General features: G+C 44.1%; 2 protein-coding genes across 5 annotated transcripts; one reads left to right on the forward strand and one right to left on the reverse strand.

The window, feature by feature from the left end:
• Positions 1-85: 85 nt before the first annotated feature.
• On the reverse strand, positions 86-7,224 carry LOC311506509 (MICAL-like protein 1). 4 transcript variants are annotated; one of them, XM_084570492.1, is made up of 15 exons: positions 6,865-7,224; positions 6,527-6,791; positions 6,157-6,205; positions 5,913-6,054; positions 3,952-4,273; positions 3,280-3,809; positions 3,130-3,175; positions 2,281-2,704; positions 2,061-2,183; positions 1,819-1,945; positions 1,597-1,687; positions 1,432-1,505; positions 1,228-1,342; positions 1,078-1,124; positions 86-986 (listed from the first exon to the last, which is right to left on the reverse strand). In XM_084570492.1, the coding sequence occupies exons 2-15, from the start codon at positions 6,667-6,669 to the stop codon at positions 862-864; spliced, it is 2,358 nt and encodes a 785-aa protein (XP_084426618.1). In that variant the 5' UTR covers positions 6,670-6,791; positions 6,865-7,224; the 3' UTR covers positions 86-861. The 4 variants fall into 4 exon arrangements, with proteins under 4 accessions (XP_084426618.1, XP_084426620.1, XP_084426619.1 ...); XM_084570494.1 differs by having other exon boundaries at positions 3,952-4,094; positions 4,188-4,273; positions 6,527-7,224; XM_084570493.1 differs by having other exon boundaries at positions 3,952-4,270; positions 6,527-7,224.
• Positions 7,225-8,134: 910 nt separating this feature from the next.
• On the forward strand, positions 8,135-17,039 carry LOC311506512 (ADP-ribosylation factor-binding protein GGA1-like). Its single transcript, XM_084570498.1, has 17 exons — positions 8,135-8,187; positions 9,317-9,401; positions 9,975-10,050; positions 10,162-10,260; positions 10,568-10,691; positions 10,770-10,870; positions 10,954-11,034; positions 11,259-11,396; positions 11,487-11,568; positions 11,744-11,857; positions 11,947-12,090; positions 12,484-12,557; positions 12,647-12,834; positions 13,595-13,806; positions 13,899-14,068; positions 14,154-14,264; positions 15,910-17,039. Exons 1-17 carry the CDS (start codon positions 8,145-8,147, stop codon positions 16,018-16,020), a joined length of 1,953 nt encoding a protein of 650 aa, XP_084426624.1. The 5' UTR covers positions 8,135-8,144; the 3' UTR covers positions 16,021-17,039.
• Positions 17,040-17,054: the final 15 nt, after the last annotated feature.

Consider the following 17,054-nt stretch of genomic DNA (forward strand, 5'->3'; position numbering starts at 1 on the left):
CAGGTTAATAAAAACGGCTTAAACGCTTTTTCTTTTTATTTCTTCGTTTATTATTTCAACACAGCACTTTGAGAATCGATTTTAAAACAAGTGGAATTTTATCCGTCTGCTTTATTGTGGTGTTTAGTTTTGAGGAGACGCTTTGTTCGTATTTCTGTCCCCTTTTTACTTACACTTGAACACAAATTTCTGGTATTTTATGTCGTAATTTCCTTTATAACTCTAAAATGTTTGGGTCAGAACACAAACCTAAATCCTCAAGTATATATATCGGGTGCATTTAATACTATTTAGTTTATCTCGACTTTGTAAGGTTGCCATTATAAAACTTTTTAAAAAGAGTTTGTCATGGTTCAATACAGGACGTTTCAAGCATAAAATTATTAGAAATATCTCCAAATAAGAAACGAATAAACCACAAATCATGATGCACAATTCCACAAAAATATTGCATTTTTGAGTAACTCAAACGTGGGATGCAGTTATTGCATCCCACGTATGCAGTTACTGCATCCCACGTTTGGGCCACTCAATTCAAATAACGTTTTTGGACTAGCACCTCCGAAAAAAGTTTGAAATAGCCTTTTAATTATAAACGGTACAATTTTTCTTCACAGACGAGACATAAAACATATCAAACAGACATTCATTGCATACTTCATCTAATATAAGTATGTAATAAAAGACAAAAAAACACATAAATATCTATTCTACGCAGCAGACAGTACAGAGACAGATAGAATGCATACTGAATCATTTGCAGAAACTAGCATTAACACATATTTGATATGATGATCAATCCTCCCACCAGCTCCAGTTGAGTTTCTTGTCTGCGACACGTTCCGCAGAAACGACCGCCCTTCAGCTTTTTTTGTGCATGGAGTCTTTGCTGCTCTCCGCTTTGTGGTTCATCATTTTAAAAACTTTCGAGGGTTTGAACTTCCCCTTTGACTTCTTCAGCTCCTTCAGTCCTTCCCTCTGGAAGTCTGAGGAGAGGACACACAGGTACCAGACAGAAGATTAAGACTCGAATGCAATTAAAGTTGGGATTAAAGAATTAAAAAGTCATTTTCTCACCTTTGTCTTTCGACGTGTCCTCCCAGAGCTTATCTTCTTCCCTTTCCCTAACAAGAAAAAACACAGAAAACACATTTTATTTCTATTTCACAACAATCAATACATGGATTTTTGGATAATTTATGGATGTTTTTCTTTTTCCTTGTCCACCTCTGTCTGTCCTGATCCAAGCTGCTGATGATCTGGTTCCTCTGTTCGATGATGGTGACCAGCTCCTTCATCATCTCCTTCTCCCGTCCTTGATCCTCTGGACTCCACTCGCTCTCTGGAGACGACGGTGAATGAAATTTGAGAAAACAACACAACACATTCACAAGCTTTGCCGACAAAAGTCACAAACAGATGCACACTGACCGGGTTTATTGAGGAGACACCGGAGCTCGTACTCCACGTCTGCCTGTCTGTCGTCTAACTTCTGCTGCTTTGTCCTGGGAAACGACAGCCGAGCATCAAACAAATAGATAAAATTCTTTGCAGGACAGATCATGTCAGAGCAAAACCTTCGCCTCGTCTACTCACAGATAAACCAGCTCCGTGTCTCTGCGTGACAGAACGTAACGCTCGTGGATTAGAGAGAACCACTCCATCAGCATTTGCTCTTCCTCTTTATCTGAAAACAGAAAGAGTTGCTTTGAAATGTGGGCAACAACCCTGCGCTCATACTACCAGTCATCTGGTGCCAATAAATCTTTTTTTATTTATTTTTTTTTATCCAGAAATAATAGAAAACATCAGACATACCGTTCTCGCAGTCTCTCAGATTCCTCTCCAGCTCGACTCCCTTCAGTTCCAGTGCATCCATTTTTTCATGCAGCTCTCTCATCTGCACCTGCAGGTCTTCTGTGGAGACACACTGGTCGGTCTGCACCTGTCAAGCAACATATAAGATAAAAAGCAAGAAAACTCAATTTACAACGGAACAATTTGCAATGAACTGTAATGAAAATTTCCACAAATATTAAGGTTAAAGATGAACGCCGTACCCTTCTCTTGACGAGTGGGAAGCCGTGACCAGGGGCAGGAGGCCGACTGGATGAGACGTCCTGAAATGTCTTTGATTTGGTCAGCGTTGGTTTTTGACTGACTTGAGTTTCTTTGCTGGACGACTACAAAATGGACATAAAATAAGACATGAACGCGTGTCAGGGGCCGTGCTGCAGATAAAACGCTCACATTGAGCCCTGATCTGATCTGTGGTCATACCTCACTCTGACATGGAGTGCGACTGTGGTCAGACGTCATGGCTGGCACAGAAAGACTTCTGGGAAACATGCGACTCTGATTTGGACTTTGTCTCGCGTCGCCAGAAACTTCAATGGTCCCCTTCCCTGTCTCGAGCGCTGCAACTTCACCGCTGCCTTTAAAACCATCCTCTGAACGGACGGCTTTCACCGGGGGCTCCGTTTGGTTTGTAGACCTCGGTTTTGCAGCCTTGCCCTCAGTGTCCTCCTCCTCCTCGTCAAACGGATTGGGAGGAGGCGGTCTGGGCTTGCACCACGACTGCCGTACTTGGACTTGTTTGGATCGAGCAGTAGCTAATGGGGGAGGAGCTGGAGGCAGCTGTGACCAGGGTCCAGAATGTACGAGGTTCATCCACGGATGGTTGATTTTCACTTTAGGGCTGGTGCTACAAAGAAAGACAAGGACGATGTTTTTAGAGGTTTGATGTTGCCGAGAAGTCTGTAACAATTTGTGCAGCTAATTTAATATTGTGATAGCAAACTGCAAAACTCTGAGATTTTCCAACATATAAACTTTCTTATTTGTTCTTCTTGGATTTTTTATAAACGCTTTACAAAACTCTTCTGGTGGTTTCCAACATTTAAAGGACCAGTGTGTAGGAATAAGTGACATCTAGTGGTGAGGTTGCAGATTGCAATATTATCGTATGTTTCTGCAAACATATCTCTAAACCCTCATGGACCTTTAATAAAGTATGTAAAGTGAATAGAGAACAAGAAAACATGTGGAGACACGTTTTATATTTCAGAACAAACAAAGCAGAGAGGTAGTTTGTGCCTGAGGCGATATCAGAGCCGTTTATGTACTTACACATGCGACGGGGAGGGTGGGGATTTATTATGCTGGGATGAATCGGCTGCAAAGAGCAAAACCTGTTTAGCTTTATTTGTCATTTATACTCCAATGACAGAACACAGTGTACAAAGATTACAGCAATAAAACAACATTGTGCATATTTACCTGTAGCCTTCGAGCCGTTCATCACCTGAGCTGATTTGGTCCTGGGTGCAGGAACCGGGCCGGCACAGTCTATCCTCCTGGGGGCTGGAACGGGACGAGTCGGCGAAACAGTCTTTGTCGCGTCCGGCTTTTCTTTCTGTTCAGGTTTATCTTTTTCCGCTTCTTCCGTGTCTTTAAGTCTGGGTGGTCGAGGACCAGGAGGTCCGACAGGTGAGTTCTCGTCGTCCTTAAGCTCCCTGCTCCTCTCCTCCCGTTCCGTCCCATCTGTTTCTGAGGTTTTACAAACCAGTCTGTCTTGTGTCTCTGTTGTCTTAGTGTAATGAGGGACGCTGGGGATGGCTAATCCACCCAGAGAATAAACACCTGCCTGAAACTTACACCTGGGCCCATTACCAGCGGAACCGAGTTGCTGATTGGGTTCGACACATGTACTTTTATTGTCTGTGGTATGGAAAGTGCAGACCAGGGAACCGGTCTCACTTCCCCCTGTATAAGACTCAGGTAAAAGAGTGCTGTGGCACAATCTGCACCTGAAAGACATTAAACATGTAAAGGCGTCATTGAGAGATAAAATTGTATAATCAAATGTTTAATCATAATCAAAATGGTCCCCTAACGGCCATCAACCACATGCAGAGTTGTTACCTGGAAACAGAAACAAGCTGTTATTACCTGAAACAGTTACGATGGTACACCTTCCCATCAACGAAATGCCTCTGTATCAGGTGGACGGGCTTGAAACACAAGTTGCACACCGTCCTCTGCCTCGTGTTGGAAAAACATTCCCCAATGCTGGTTTCCATATGCGTCGAGGTCTGAAAAGAGAAGAGGAACCGGGAGCTCAGAGGATTAGCGGCGGAGAAGTTGCAGCAGCTACGGCGAGAGGGAAACAGGTTGTGAGTCGTTACCTTCGGGGGCTTCGCAGCACCAGAGGTTTCGCTGTGCGTGATGTTGCTGACGGCGACGTGTGATGACCACAATCTGGCAGGACCTGCTGCAAAGTCAAGAGAAGCCATGCAAATGTGGCGCAACTTGGTAAATGTGGACTTTAAGATTAAAAATAAAAAAAGGACTTTAAACAACACAAAAAATGTCTGCTTGAAATATAAATGCGAGTAAAGACATGCACCATTATGAACGTGGGATTGAGTGACACTGATTTTTATATTTCTCAACAAAGACGACGTCAAACGCAGGAAAAATGAGGCAGCTTTAGGTTTTGCTGCGGTAGCAAAGTTGTCGATTAGCCGTTTTTTCATCATTAGCCATGTTAATTCAGGTGCATCTAAGGTTTACCTGCTACCTAGACATCTAACTTAGCGTTCCATAAAAGTTAGCTCCACTCCGACTCTGTAGGGGCTTCTGGTCGCAATGAAAATATCAATTATTTTATGAAAGGGCTTTAAGGAGGCATATCTCCTTTTTGTCCATGCTCTACATCGTGCTTCAGCTTTACATTTCTGTTTAAAGCATCTGTGTGTTGGATTTAACGCCATCTGGTGCTGATATTGCAGACTGCAACCAAGTAAACACTTCTGTGGGTGTGCAGCATAACCTGTGCTTGGGGCTGGTTCAACACAAAAACGAATATATTTCGATTTTTAAAAACCTTTTTCTTAATTTGCATCCCATTTGGACATTTTGCGTATACGTATTTTCAAAATGTATAAAACTCTTCTGGCGATTTCCAACCTTTAAAGGACCTGTGTGTAGGAACTAGTGACATCTAGTGGTGAGGTTGCAGACTGCAAAAAAAAGGGGACCCGCTACCTACGTAGATGAGAAGCAAACAAAAACAAGTCTTACTTTCTTGCATGAGACCAGAGGTTGCGCTAGACTTTTTCGACGTCTGTCATTTTGACTGACAGGGTCATAAGAATCCCATATTCAATAGCATTTAAATTTCATTCAATTTTCGTTAACTTAAAGTACTTTTTCAGAACAGTACTGACTTTAAATGGTAAAAAAAATAAAAAAATAAAAAAATAAAATAGTTTGCCATCCATCAGTCCTAGCAACGTGCTTTTATCCAATTCCTCCATTTTGGTAGCCGTTAGCCGCATAGACATATATACTGTACATGTGTAATCGGTGTACCAGGAAATCGTGCACTGACAAAAGTTCCGCAATGTTTGGAACACAAACTGCGATTAGAGACAAGAGCCAATTAATAACGTCACTCACCACCAAGTGGTCAGGGGTGTGAACTGCAATCTGTCAAAATGACAGATGGCCTTTTTAAAAAAAACGGTCAATGACGGAAAAATTTTGGTTAATGCGACCCCTGCATGAGACAGAATTGTGGATTTCTTAATTTGTATTGCTCTTGGAAATTTTGCATATACAGTAAACATAATTTCAAAATCAGCGCAGGGTAATGTGGCTTGTCACAAAGCAGAAATGGTTTAGAAATTGCTTGAGGAACAACAACAACAACAAGTTCAATGTGTTGCCTTAGCCTCTAAATTTCCCAGATATCAGTCCAATTGAGCATCTGTGGGATGCTCCAATCCACGGAGGCTCCACATCTCAATTTGCAGGAGTTAAAAGATCTGCTGCTCATGTTTTGGTGCAAGAAAACAAGACGTGTCAGTGTGTGATCAAACAGAAAAGACATGTTACACTCAACGCACCACAAGACTTCCCGTTGAAGACGTAGTAGTATTGAGAAAGGTAGGTGAGGACGCCTAAGCAGTCAGGCACCTTGGAGGAAGCCATGTCCCTCGGGTCCAGCAGTGCAGAGATCCCCAGTTTCGTTTCTGCAACTTCAAAAGCCTGCACAGCCAGAACAAAACATGAACAGAAAATCAAGTCGAATGACTGTTTCACGGTGATTTAGCTGTGAGAGACATGCAAACGTGGACTGGAATGACTCACCAGCTTGTTATTTTGATAAACATTATCTTTGCAGAGGGAACTGAAATCTCTGGAGCAATGTGAAGAAAGAGAGATTGATGAATTAACTGACGGACTCATCAACAAATGGTTGCTTAATGGTAAATCGTGTTACCCAGAGACAACACAGACAAGCAGCAGGATGCTATTAGAGATGACAGAGGTAAAACAAACCTTAAACCTGGCCAAGAAAAGGTTAAGGAGAGAGATTAAGCAGATTAGTCCCATCAGATTAGCCAGAATACAAAAATAAAGTCTGTATACAGTGTTGGAACAGTCCAAAGCATGCAGCAGATCACTCATACATCAAACTGGCTGATGATATCTGCAAAACGCGGGACTGTCTACTTACATCAAGTCAGGTCGGTGTTTGTGGATTATGGCGCAAAAAGCCAGTCCGTCTCTGAACGAGGTGGACATGTTCTTTATCTCCACAACGGGGTAACCGGCGCATGTGACACGGCACCACTCCTGCAGGACCCGAGGCGATGCCATCTCTCGCGACGGGACGTGATCATGGCACGTTCACAAGTTAGATGCCCAACGGAGCTGGGCAGGTTTGGAGGAAACAGGAAACGAGCATCTCACCGCCGTGCAAAACATTCTTTGCGAAATACCTGCGACCAAACGTGTGAAGTATCAGCAGCAGCAGCGGCAGCAGGAAGGAAGGAAGGAAGTTGTGTTTACCACCTTTGTGTTGCTGATTAAAAAAAAAACAAAAAAAAACACGCACGCAGAGAGACTTCACATTGTCTGGCTGTTTGTAGCCACAGAAGAGTCAGACGGTTCCTCTCACTCGCATGTCACTTTTTCCACCACGAAAGCTCTTCAGCGCATAAACTGTAGGTCCAACTAACCGCAGAGCTGCACAGGCTTGCGGCTGATCCGTTAGAAGAGGTGTTCGTTACTCGTTCTACTTGTCGTGCTCCACTTTGCGCAATAGCTGCCGCTGGAGGGAGACGCAGAGCCGCTGCTCCTCTATAATTAGGAAGGGAAGGTTTCTGGTTACTGGTTTATTTCTCGGCTGCAGACTGGGGCCAGTCACAACGTTACAGTTAATATGATTATTTATTTATTTGTTATATATCTAGTTTAAGTGCAGCCCCCATCTTCACTGAAACAATCCTTTCTCCACTTCTTCACACTTTTCATCAATGAAATCATATTTATTTTTGGATAAAATATCAGGTTTTATGCTGCGGTGTAATTCTGTAATGATTCACAAAAGATTTCAGCAAGATTTCGTTTTTTTTTTTATTTTCATCTGTGAAGTACACCATTGTTTTAAAACTACTTCCGGTCAAATCAAGTTAAGAGAAACACAGATGCATAGAAAATACGTAAAATTAATATGCTAAATATACAAAGAGACGATACACGTTTATTGGCAAAACTTCAGTACTTGTACTTTGTCTCTAATACAATTTTTTTTTAGCAGAATTTCTATAAATATGTATCAACGAAATCGCGTGCTTTAATTGTGAAGGAATGCAATTTCCGGTATGGTCCTGTTTACCCAGTGATGATGTGTGAGCATAGAAATTGGCTTCCTAGAATGGTTATTAGTATTTAGTTTAGGTTAAAAATCTATTTTGAGAGAATAAAATCAAATATTCGAGTATGTTTTCTTGATTTATTTTGTATATAAAGCTAAAAAAAATTATAATTAATCTTGACGACTGTTATAACAGCTGTGGGGAGGACGTTGTTTAAAATTCAACGATATTTTACATTATAGATTTTTTTACGCAATCGTTTTCTGTTTAACAAGAAGTTCTCTCAATTTTATACAGTTTTTAAAATATTTAAGACACACAAACTGACTAAATGATTTATTTACAGCGCATTAATTCATGTTTTTAAGTCGCAAATCTAACTGTCTGATCTATACACTCTAGTGCTATGTTTTTCTCTACGTGTTGCCTGCGCTGCTCTCGCGAGACCGAAAGCGCCTCATAAATCTCGTAGCGATGGCTGCGCCGCCCGATGCGGAGAGTTTGGAGTCTCGTATCAGTGAGTGTTTTTAAACTTATTTCTCTGAGCCAGTGATGTCCAGAGACTCGGATATTGGCAAAATAATATCCTTGAGCTGTCGTGGGTGAGATGACAGCTCACCGCTGCTACGCTTGCCTCGGGGGTGGAGTGGGAGGGAGGGAGAGACGGGGGGGGGAGTCGGCTCAAGAGCCTGCCGTCACATCCAGGATGCTAACCCTTAGCTCCAGGGCTACACCTGCCAGCTGTCAACACACAGCCAGGCGTTGCTTTAGCTCCACGGCTCGATAGCTCAGGCGGAGCTGTGAGCTTCAGCATCACGCAGGCACCATTTATTTTTAGTGTCTTAGCTTAAATGTTAATTATGACAAACCCGTGACCTCGATAGAAAGATCTAGACTGTGACAGAGCGACCACCGACAGCAGGCTAGCTACAGTTGTTAGCGCCTGCCCTGTGTGGTGTGGTTAATTAATCCCACGTTACTCATTATATATTCATTATAACACATACATTACATTTTTTTGCTGCATTATTTTTGCTTTACCATGCTTGGATCATTGAAAATAAACAGTTTGTGCATGAATATTAATGCTAACCTTGAATTGTTTTGCCTTAAAAGAGAAAATAACCACCAAGACAGTTGCTAGTTCATTAGCCGCAGCTAGCTATGAGTAAGCAAGAGCACAGAAATGACAGAAAACACTGAGTTAAGTTTATAATTTCATATTAAAATGCAGTGGAGGTATGTTAATGGTTAATTTGGAGGCTGTACTTCATTGATACAGAAAGGCAGTGTTATATTTAGATGAGTGTACCTAATAAAATGGACAGGTGGTGATGTTTACATTCTATTTAACCCAATAAAATATAGGAAATTCATTTAGAAAGACAATTATTTGTGCTGTTATACAAAATTTAGCATTTCAAGTCTTCACTTCAACTAAATTCAATGTTTCTAAATTAGATTTGATTAGATTTCCTTATTGTTATTGCACGTAGTGCAGGTGCATACACAATAAATGCAGTTTGGCATCTAACCAGAAGACCTTCCTAATAATAGGGAACAAGCTATGGGTGTTGTTCAATTATTAAACATAATGAAGTTGGATTAACGTCCGTCGCTTCTGTTGTCCGACGTCATTTTTTCAGATAAAGCCACAAATCCGCTCAACAGAGACACGGACTGGAGCAGCATCCATGCCTTCTGTGACCAGCTCAACAACGACCTGGAGGGGTAAGAGCGGACCGCCGGGCCACGACAGCGCCGTGCATCCTGTTGTAATCATCGACTACATGTTGCAGACTGGTGATCATTAACCCGCTCTGCAGAAATATTCACCTTTTCTTGGAAAGTAGCTGCGGTGCCTGAGAAAGCTCAACGTACTGCAATACAAAACCTGCAAATACTCGCAACACAAATGGACGGAAGAGTTTCCAGGGGACCCCAAAAAGGGATGCAAAGGCTCAGAATAAATGTGTAAATGGTATTAATGCCATCGATCTGCAAGTTAGTTGTGCATATCTTCAGATTCATGCAGTCTAGATCTTAAATTAAAGACAGACGTACAAGCAAATCATTTCAAACACCAGTGACGCAAACGTTAACATCTTCAAAAGTCATAAATCTTTGAGAAACAAGCGTGTCCCAGCTGGTTTAGGCTATTTGATGGAGACCGTTTCTTATTTTGCTTGAGTTTCTGACTGTTTTTCTGTTAGATTTCAAATTACCGAAGTGCATTTTACAACTTCTCTGGCCTTTATTGGATTTTTCGAATCTGCTCACTCTCCCGTTACCGATGCGTTGCAGACCTCAGCTGGCCACCAGGCTCCTGGCCCACAAGATCCAGTCTCCACAAGAGTGGGAGGCCATGCAGGCGCTGCTGGTGAGAGTCCACATCTAAACTGAATCAGAATCTGGCTTCAGCAGTAAACATTTTAGGATCCCTCTGTTGCTGTTTTTTTTTTTTAAATTTTGCAATCTTTCAACACTTCAGGTTCTGGAGACCTGTATGAAAAACTGCGGGAAAAGGTTTCACAGCGAAGTGGGCAAGTTCCGATTTCTCAATGAGCTAATCAAAGTGGTTTCCCCGAAGGTAAGAATTCTTTCAGACTGTGTGCGTAAACACTCGCTTGCCGCCCCCAGCACAACGCGCTCCAGTACAACCACATTCTCCCAAACATTGCACAAGCCACTCTCAGCTGAGATCGACACTCGCACGACAAATATTGCACATCAGCTGAACATTAGAAGAGTCACGGAGGAGGATTTAGAGCAGGACTGTTAGATTAGGATGAATTCCCTAGTGTACCTAATGAACTGGCAGCAAATTAGTTCATATTTATGTATTTTATCAGTTGTGTGTAAATCATTCAAGTGTTTGTCGTCATTTTAACTTCCAGTACTTGGGCTCTCGGTCCCCGGAGCCGGTGAAAAAGAAGGTTTTGGAGTTGATCTACAGCTGGACTCTGGGTCTGCCTGATGAGGCCAAGATCTCAGACGCCTATCAGATGCTGAAGAAGCAAGGTGAGAGCCCTCGGATGAATTTAAAACCCAACGACTAATCGCTAGAAGCCGTTATTTAACCCCTTTGTCTTCTATCAGGGATTATTAAACAAGACCCGGAGCTGCCACCTGACAAACTACTGAACCTGCCTCCACCCAGACCCAAGAACGCCATTTTCGAGGATGAGGAGAAGTCAAAAGTGAGGTCAAAATAAAAGATAACGATCATTCAAATGAAAATGTGAGCTGGGATAAACCTGTTGTGTGTTACGTGTTTTCTCAGATGCTGTCACGCCTGTTGAACAGCTCGCACCCGGAGGACCTGAAGGCCGCCAACAAACTCATCAAGGAAATGGTCCAAGAGGTGAAACGTCTTCTCCTTCCTTCTCCTTTTATAAATCACGTTTCCCGATGCACCTTAGCTGCACTTGAACGTTTTAGTCGTACAGAAAACATGAACTGAACGAGGAAGTAGTTGATCGCATGTCCTGGAGGGGTTTTGTGTTTCACTGTTTGGATTTTAACGGTAATAGGAACTGCTCTTTGTTAGATTATTGTGTATGTTAACGTGCAGTTTGCGTACTTCAGGATCAGAGGCGAGCGGAGAAGGTGTCCAAGCGAGTGAACGCCATCCAGGAGGTGAACGAGAGCGTCGCTCTGCTGACTCAGCTGCTGCAGGACTACGACAGCACGGCGGTCGATCAGAGCAACGCTGAGCTGTTGCAGGTGATTTGTTTTTTTTGTTTTAATCTGTCTGCTCACCTGTGTGTGTGTATGTGTGCTGAAGCTGAAACCGTGACTGTTTTTGTGCTGCAGGATCTGTACCAGCGCTGTGAGAAGATGAGGCCCACGCTGTTCAGACTGGCAAGTGACACGGAGGACAACGACGAGGCTCTGGGTGAGACTTATTTTTATACGCAACCTATTTATAGCGTTTTAGTTTTATCAGACAGAGCCGTGCCGTTATTCAGGTCGACGTCTGTTAGCTGTGACTCCGTAGACACATTTTCTGAACGCGACAACTCAAGGATTACTTTGCAACTTTACTGACAAAGTGCAAATCTTTCAAACAGCGGAGATCCTGCAGGCCAACGACAGCCTGACTCAAGTCATCAACCAGTACAAGCAGCAGGTGAAGGGAGAGATCGTCAACGGGAACAACACGTTAAACTCACAGAAACAAACCGGTGGGTGAAGCATCAAACGCAGAGAAAACGAACTAACTGTGGAATCTGTTTTTACTCATGCTGGACGTCCTGAATCGTGTTTCTCACAGGAGGAGGAACGGCGCTGCTGGACCTCTCGGGGCTGGACACGTCACCCCAGTCGCCTCCATCCTTCCCAGAGTTCCCCACTCCGACGGACGGCCCCTCGCAGGAGATGGGGATTAGTCTCCTTGACGACGAGCTCATGTCACTCGGTAACAGCACGTCGGACGCCTTGTTTTCGTTTTCCAGCTAGGCCCCGTTCAGACCTCGCATTAACTAAAGAGCCGGGCGATCCAATCACAAGTGGACATCTTTAAGTACCTGTGTTTAGTTTAACACCTGGTGGGATTTGGGGCCATGTTACGTATTTTGGAACAAGCTGTAAAGTCTTTGAAAAACACATGTTAACTTATACTTTATTTATTAATCTCCACCCTGAAGAGACAAAACTCAGATATTAACTGAACCCTGGAAGCTTCTACTTTTGATCAGATTCTCCAGGACGTATGTTAATGTAAGGTCTGAACGGGGTCTAGTTAAGTTAGATGGGTCATATATGTATAAAATGTATGCCGGAGCTAAAGTTCCTGTTGCTCTCTGTGCAGGTTTAAGTGAAGGAACACACACCTCCAACCCTGCGTCACAGCCTGAGGACTCCACAGCGTGGGACTCCTTCCAGGTGTCTGATCTGATCTTTCTTTGCCAAACACGCTGGACGAGTTTTAAATTCCTACCCATGGTCTCACACATACCTTTTTCTGCTTCCAGTCCTCTGAGAGCACAGACGCAGACAACCCAGCAGGACCCAGTCTCCTCCTGAGTCCGGACCCGGCTTCGCTCCCTCAGACGCTGTCGTCCGGCTCCACCCCGGGGAACTCGGCCCTGGACGAGCTGGACCTGCTGGGGAAGACGCTGCTGCAGCAGTCTCTGCCTCCAGAGGGTCTGCAGGTCAAATGGTACTTTACAAAATACTCTAGAACTAGACAGAGGAGGAGGAGGAACTGGGAAAAGGAGATAGAAGGAGAAGGAGATAGAAAGAGGAGGAACTAGGAAAAGGATAAGGAACTAGGAGGAGGGTCTAGAAAAAAAACAGGAGGAGGAGGAACTAGGAAAAAAAAACAGAAGGATGAGGAACTGGCAAAGGGTGGAGGTGGAACTAGGAACTAGAAGGAGGAGCTAGGAAAGGGAGGAGGTGGAACTAGGAGGAGGAACTAGGATGGAGGAGGAGATAGAAAGAGGAGAAACTAGGAAAAAACGAGGAGGAGGAACTAGGAAAAAAACAGAAGGAGGAGGAACTAGGAAAGGGAGAAGCTGGAACTAGAAGGAGGAACTGGGAAAGGAAGGAGGTGGAACTAGAAGAAGGAACTAGGAAAATAGGAGGAGACAGAAAGAGGAGAAACTGGGAAAAAACGAGGAGGAGGAACTAGGAACTAGAAGGAGGAAATAGGAAAGGGAGAAGCTGGAACTAGGAACTAGGAAAGGGAACTAGGAAAGGGAGGAGGTGGAACTAGGAACTAGAAGGAGGAACTAAGAAAAGGAGGAGGTGGAACTCGGAACTAGTAGTAGGAACTAGGAAAATTTTGTTGTATAATGACAAAATAAAGCACTTTAAAATTGGAGGAGGGTGAACTAGGAATATGATGAGGGGATGGAACTAGAAAAAGGAGGAAGAGGAGGACGTATAAAGAACTAAAGGCTATTCTTTCTGTATCTAAGGGACAAGCATCAGTCCAAACCGACTCTGAGGGACCTCCAGAGCAAGTCTGGAGCCAACAGTGCCCCACACCCCATTCCACCTCTCCCCAGCTCTCAGCCCGGCCTCGGAGCGACGCTGCTGGATGCGTCTCCTCCTCCTCCTCACGTGGAGGCTGCTCCTGCAGAAGTTACCCTCACCGATGTTTTTGTACCTCTAGAATCCATTAAGCCCAGTAAGTAACGTTTATTTGTGTTCAGCTTGAAGCCTGATAAGATCTCACCAACGTCTCTGCACCCCTGTCCACTCCTCCTCCTCCTCCTCCAGGTAGTCTCTTACCTGTAACCGTGTTTGACGGACACAGTCTGCGGGTTCTGTTCCACTTCGCTCGCGACTCGCCTCCGTCTCGACCCGATGTGCTGGTGGTGATCATCTCCATGCTGTCCTCGGCCCCTGTCCCCGTCACCAACATAAACTTCCAGACTACTGCTCCACAGGTCAGCGTCTGAAACACTTCCCTCCACCTTAGATTCATGAAACGAGATCCACTGCAGCTGATTTACTGTTTTCTTTCATGTGCAGTCTATGGCCGTGAAGCTGCAGCCCCCGTCAGGAACAGAGCTGCCGGCTTTCAACCCCATCCTCCCTCCTGCTGCTGTCACACAGATCCTGCTGTTAGCGAACCCAAACAAAGTAGGTCAAGACTTTTAACTGGCTCAGTTGAATGATTGTGTCCACAGCCATCAGAGAAGAACACTGTCCTTTAAATAATGAAAATTATTAAGAAAAATAAGTGTAATTTGTTTAGTCCCTGGTCTCAGTGTTGTGTTCTGTCCACTTCTCTTTCTAAAACAGTGGACAAATTAGGGAATATCAGTCATTTTAAGACTGGAGTCTTCTATGTAATTTTCACATTTTGCAAATTCATGCTGCGGGCCAGATTAGACCCTCTAGTGGGCCCCTTTTTGGCCCACGAGCCATATGTTTGACACCTGTGCCATAGTTCTTCTGGGAGACTTCAACGCCCGTATAGAAAACTTACAGGAGGAGGAACTTGGAAAGGGAGGAGGTGGAACTAGTAGGAGAAACTAGGAACTAGTAACTAATAGGAGGAACTAGGAAAACAGGAGGAGGAGGAACTAGAAGGTGGAACGAGGAACTAGAAAAATAGGAGGAGGTGGAACTAGGAACTAGTAGGAGGAACTAGGAAAACAGGAGGAGGAGGAACTAGAAGGTGGAACGAGGAACTAGAAAAATAGGAGGAGGTGGAACTAGGAACTAGTAGGAGGAACTAGGAAAACAGGAGGAGGAGGAACTAGAAGGTGGAACGAAGAACTAGGAAAATGTGAGGAGGAGGAACTAGAAGGTGGAACTAGGAACTAGTAACTAGTCGGAGGAACTAGGAAAACAGGAGGAGGAGGAACTAGAAGGTGGAACGAGGAACTAGAAAAATAGGAGGAGGTGGAACTAGGAACTAGTAGGAGGAACTAGGAAAACAGGAGGAGGAGGAACTAGAAGGTGGAACGAGGAACTAGAAAAATAGGAGGAGGTGGAACTAGGAACTAGTAGGAGGAACTAGGAAAACAGGAGGAGGAGGAACTAGAAGGTGGAACGAAGAACTAGGAAAATGTGAGGAGGAGGAACTAGAAGGTGGAACTAGGAACTAGTAACTAGTCGGAGGAACTAGGAAAACAGGAGGAGGAGGAACTAGAAGGTGGAACTAGGAACTAGTGGGAGGAAAAGGGAAACAGGAGGAGGAGGAACAAGAAGGTGGAACCAGGAACTAGAAAAATAGGAGGAGGTGGAACTAGGAACTAGTAGGAGGAACTACGAAAATAGGAGGAGGAACTAGAAGGTGGAACGAGAAACTAAGAAAATAGGAGGAGGAGGAACTAGAAGGTGGAACTAGGAACTAGTAGGAGGAACACGGAAAACAAGAGGAGGAGGAACTAGAAGGTGGAACTAGGAAAATAGGAGGAGGAGCAACTAGGAAAGGGAGGAGGAACTAGGAGGAGGAACTAGGAAAAACTGGAGCAAGAAGTAGAAGATGGGAGGAGGAACTTTTTGGCCCACAATGTTTGACACCTGTGCCATAGTTCTTCTGGGAGATTTCAGCGCCCGTATTGAAGAATTACAGTTAATGTCTTATGTTATGTTAAGACTTTGGAAATCAGACAGAGCTGTGCCATTCATCCCACTGGGCCAAACTAGAACCTCTGCTGGGACCGGTTCGTCCCAGCAGAGGTTCCAGTTTTGCTCTAACTCTAATCCCTGCTGTACCTCACTGAGACTTAACTCTTTCCTGAACTGTAACCTTCTCTTGTCTCTCGTCCCTCAGGAGAAAGTGCAGCTGCAGTACAGACTAACCTTCACCATGGGCGACCAGGAGCACAGCGAGAGCGGCAGTCTAGAACAGTTTCCTCCCCCGGAGAAGTGGGGGAACCTATAGCACTTAAAAACACAAGCTTGACAGACTCTGGCCTCGTTTCCCGACCAACTCAACACTCGGCATAAACCCGTTTTTCCTGCTTTTCTTTCTCTTTTTTGTTTTTGGCAATCACGATGTTCTTTCTTCCGATTCTTTTCCTGGTCTGTGCACTTTGCTCTAAACGAGGAACATCTCGACTCCACCGTCAGTCCTCCCTCAGCATGCTCTGCCCACACGGGACGCGCGTCACATAGACAAATCTTAGTTTACAAAACAAGGCTTATGATTAATCAACTCTTTGTGGTGTCTGGTTATTTTCTGATTAATCTTTCACGACGACTGTGTGCACTTTTTCTTTTTTTTTTTCTGGACTATTTTAACGTTTTTTCTCTCGCTCTTTCTAATCTGATGTAAAGAACAAAACTTAACTGTAACATCAGAGCCGTGTATTTTCCCCGCCATATGTGCCTATTTTGCAGTTCTGACATTATTTAAAGTTTAGCTCATCTGTTACTCGTTCGTCGTAGTAGAGAAAACGGGACTTCTTTAGTACGGTTTTCACTAAATAAATCTTTAGTTGATCTTAAAAAGTATTGAGTTATGCAAACGGAGCTCTGGCCTGGTGTTCCGCCATTTTGGGGAGTGTTTCAAGCGACAGAGGGGAGGGGGGAAATAAATGCAGTCTTACAACGTTGCAGGAGCATAATCGGTTCTCAGCGGAGAGACGACAGACTAACTTTCCCCCACAAATGTTTCTGAGCAGGAAGTTAGTCTGACGTCCAGGTTATCTTCCAACCAGCAGGTGGCAGTGGTCGTTCAAATGGAGGAAAATGAAATCCCTCGCCACCAAACTTTTTCGCGCAGGTGATAGCTGCTCTAACTTATCGGCCGTGCTGTACCCTCCCTCCTCCACCACCAGGGGGCTCCCAATCACATTCCCCAATGAGACACTGTTCTGTGCATTTGAACTGTGCAGCGTGCAAAAGCATAAACACTGGTGAAAATATCCAAAATGGGTAATAAAGTTTGTTTTTTTTCTTCTTGGTGATCTAAAG

The sequence above is a fragment of the Chelon labrosus genome (genome assembly GCF_963514085.1).
Source record: "Chelon labrosus genome assembly, chromosome: 21".
NCBI lineage: Eukaryota > Metazoa > Chordata > Actinopteri > Mugiliformes > Mugilidae > Chelon > Chelon labrosus.

Excerpts from the sequence above, each read along its gene's own strand:
- LOC311506509 (XM_084570492.1), bottom strand. The coding sequence starts at position 6,669 with ATGGCATCGCCTCGGGTCCTGCAGGAGTGGTGCCGTGTCACATGCGCC. Across the intron at positions 1,946-2,060 it reads TCCCACTCGTCAAGAGAAGG|GTGCAGACCGACCAGTGTGT; the intron begins GTACGGCGTTCA and ends GTTGCTTGACAG. Across the intron at positions 1,343-1,431 it reads GTGTCTCCTCAATAAACCCG|AGAGCGAGTGGAGTCCAGAG; the intron begins GTCAGTGTGCAT and ends CGTCGTCTCCAG.
- LOC311506512 (XM_084570498.1), top strand. The coding sequence starts at position 8,145 with ATGGCTGCGCCGCCCGATGCGGAGAGTTTGGAGTCTCGTATCA. Across the intron at positions 8,188-9,316 it reads GAGTTTGGAGTCTCGTATCA|ATAAAGCCACAAATCCGCTC; the intron begins GTGAGTGTTTTT and ends TCATTTTTTCAG. Across the intron at positions 10,261-10,567 it reads TCAAAGTGGTTTCCCCGAAG|TACTTGGGCTCTCGGTCCCC; the intron begins GTAAGAATTCTT and ends TTTAACTTCCAG.